This window comes from Echinops telfairi, unplaced genomic scaffold (genome assembly GCF_000313985.2).
Source record: "Echinops telfairi isolate 266 unplaced genomic scaffold, ASM31398v2 ScPeMD7_7462;HRSCAF=8500, whole genome shotgun sequence".
NCBI lineage: Eukaryota > Metazoa > Chordata > Mammalia > Afrosoricida > Tenrecidae > Echinops > Echinops telfairi.
In genome coordinates, this window is record NW_022111362.1 from 2,501,024 (window position 1) to 2,502,982 (window position 1,959).

At 41.8% G+C, this 1,959-nt stretch overlaps 1 protein-coding gene across 1 annotated transcript; it reads right to left on the minus strand.

Moving 5' to 3' along the window:
* Positions 1 to 1,144: 1,144 nt before the first annotated feature.
* LOC101660948 (NADH dehydrogenase [ubiquinone] 1 alpha subcomplex subunit 12-like) lies at positions 1,145 to 1,691 on the minus strand. Its single transcript, XM_045283534.1, has one exon. The coding sequence runs from the start codon at positions 1,677 to 1,679 to the stop codon at positions 1,269 to 1,271; it is 411 nt and encodes a 136-aa protein (XP_045139469.1). The 5' UTR covers positions 1,680 to 1,691; the 3' UTR covers positions 1,145 to 1,268.
* Between the last annotated feature and the right edge of the window lie 268 nt (positions 1,692 to 1,959).

Consider the following 1,959-nt stretch of genomic DNA (forward strand, 5'->3'; position numbering starts at 1 on the left):
CATCTCTTTCATGAGCAAGATTTTCTTTCGTTTCCATTCTTGCTCTGCTATCTTAGTCTCAATTACACAAGCAGTATGACTGGCTTATTAACTGTTGGGGAATTTGCCTGATTTCCTGGAGGGCTCCTGGAATGCTCAGAGAATACTGGGCATCTCTTCCATCACTCACATCAGGAGGTTGTCGATATAGTCCTCCATTTGCCAGACATGAGTGTCCTTCAAAGTCATGAACATTTCTTAGACATAACCAAACACCTTGAGGAAATGAGCTGAGTGGGCCTGGGGGCTCAGGAGATACCAAGGTCAATTAGGATAACAGTCCAAAAAGAAAATGTTCTGTATTTTACTTTGGTAAATAGCATACAGGGTCATAAAAGCTCCTGAGCAGCCATCTGTTGAGAGGAAAGAAGAGAAATTAAAATCATAGACTCAAGGAAACAAGTAGTCCAATGGACTAACGGACCACACAAACATCACAATCCATGAATCTGAGACCAGAGGGAGTAGATTAACCACTCTGAAAGAGATCACATTAAAAGGCTTTAGACAGAATGGGAAAAATATGGAACAAAACTCAATATCATAAAAAGACAAAGCTCACTGGTTGGATAGAGATGGGTAGAATCCCTGACATTGTGGCCCTTAATTTCCCATTAGGTCTGGAATTGAACTCAGCTCAATTTAAGTCAAACAACACACAGATTTATAAGGGGAACAATAACACTAGGGAGGCACACATACCTTAGAATAACCAACCATTTGAGATCAAAAGGGCAGCAGTTACCCAAGAACAAAGTTGAGGAGGGTAAGGAAGGAAGGAGGAACGGAAATGGGGAGCAAAGGGAGGAAGTGGGCTGAGTCATGTGACACTGGAGATTACAATGAAAGAAGAGACCAAATGTGCATGAGCTGTTGAATGGAGAACTTACCTGCTCTGTAAACTTTCACTCAATTCACTATAAAATATTTGAAAAAGATTTTAAATGACACATTCAAGCCCCTCATGACACATGCCGAGTTTCTACACTGAGCCTAGATGTCTATTTCCAGACTACATGTATGCAAAGGAGAATTAAATGTCTATATTATTTAAGGCACATTAGTTTGAGGTTTCCTGCTATATGCAATTGAGCCTATTTTTTTTTTAATCCAACAATTTTAATCAAGTTGCTAGCAATAAAGTGCAATTACAAGAAGAGCTGATTTCCCCCCCGACATGTATAAGGTGTTTTTCACAGGTGCTACTTATAAGGTGTTGAGGGCGGGACCTACTCCTGAATCTTCTTCCTGGTGGTGGAATAAGGAACATACTGTTCTGGAGTGCCACTCACGTTGAATTTATGGTTCGTCCAAATGAACGGACGAGCAGTAGGTGGCCTTGTGGTCGGAGGATCATCAGTCATACAGTGAAGCCAGCGGTGCCATTCAGGGGGCACCATGCTTCCATCCACATCCCAGAATGTGTTCTTGCCATTCATTTCAGTAGTATATATGACCCATCGGTGACGGCCAAAAAACTGCTTGTTGTCTTCATAGTATTTATTTCCATATTTGTCTTCCCCCACTAATGTGCCAACCTTTATATCGTTTGCCCTGAAGAAAACTCGTAAGTAGCCGCGGAGGCCGCCGTGGCCGCTGACCTGCTGCAGCCCACGCTTCAGGACCCGCAAGTACTCCATCTTGTCCCGCAGGCCGGGCCCCTGGAGTCGAGCCTATTTCAATTGGCAGGAGATTTACTTTAGACTGAGTGACACCCTCCAAAATAAATCCATACCGAATGCATGGAATTGTGGATGTGGCAAAATTTAGGGAAGAAGTCTTTGCTTCTTATATAATGGTATAAGACATATAATTATAAGCTAACAATATATAATTATATATAAGTTAACTATTTTGAGATGAGATCATCCTGGATTATCTATTGAGCCCTTAATCAGTTCCTCTTTTTTCCCTCCTTCC

Excerpts from the sequence above, each read along its gene's own strand:
- LOC101660948 (XM_045283534.1), bottom strand. The coding sequence starts at position 1,679 with ATGGAGTACTTGCGGGTCCTGAAGCGTGGGCTGCAGCAGGTCAGCGGC.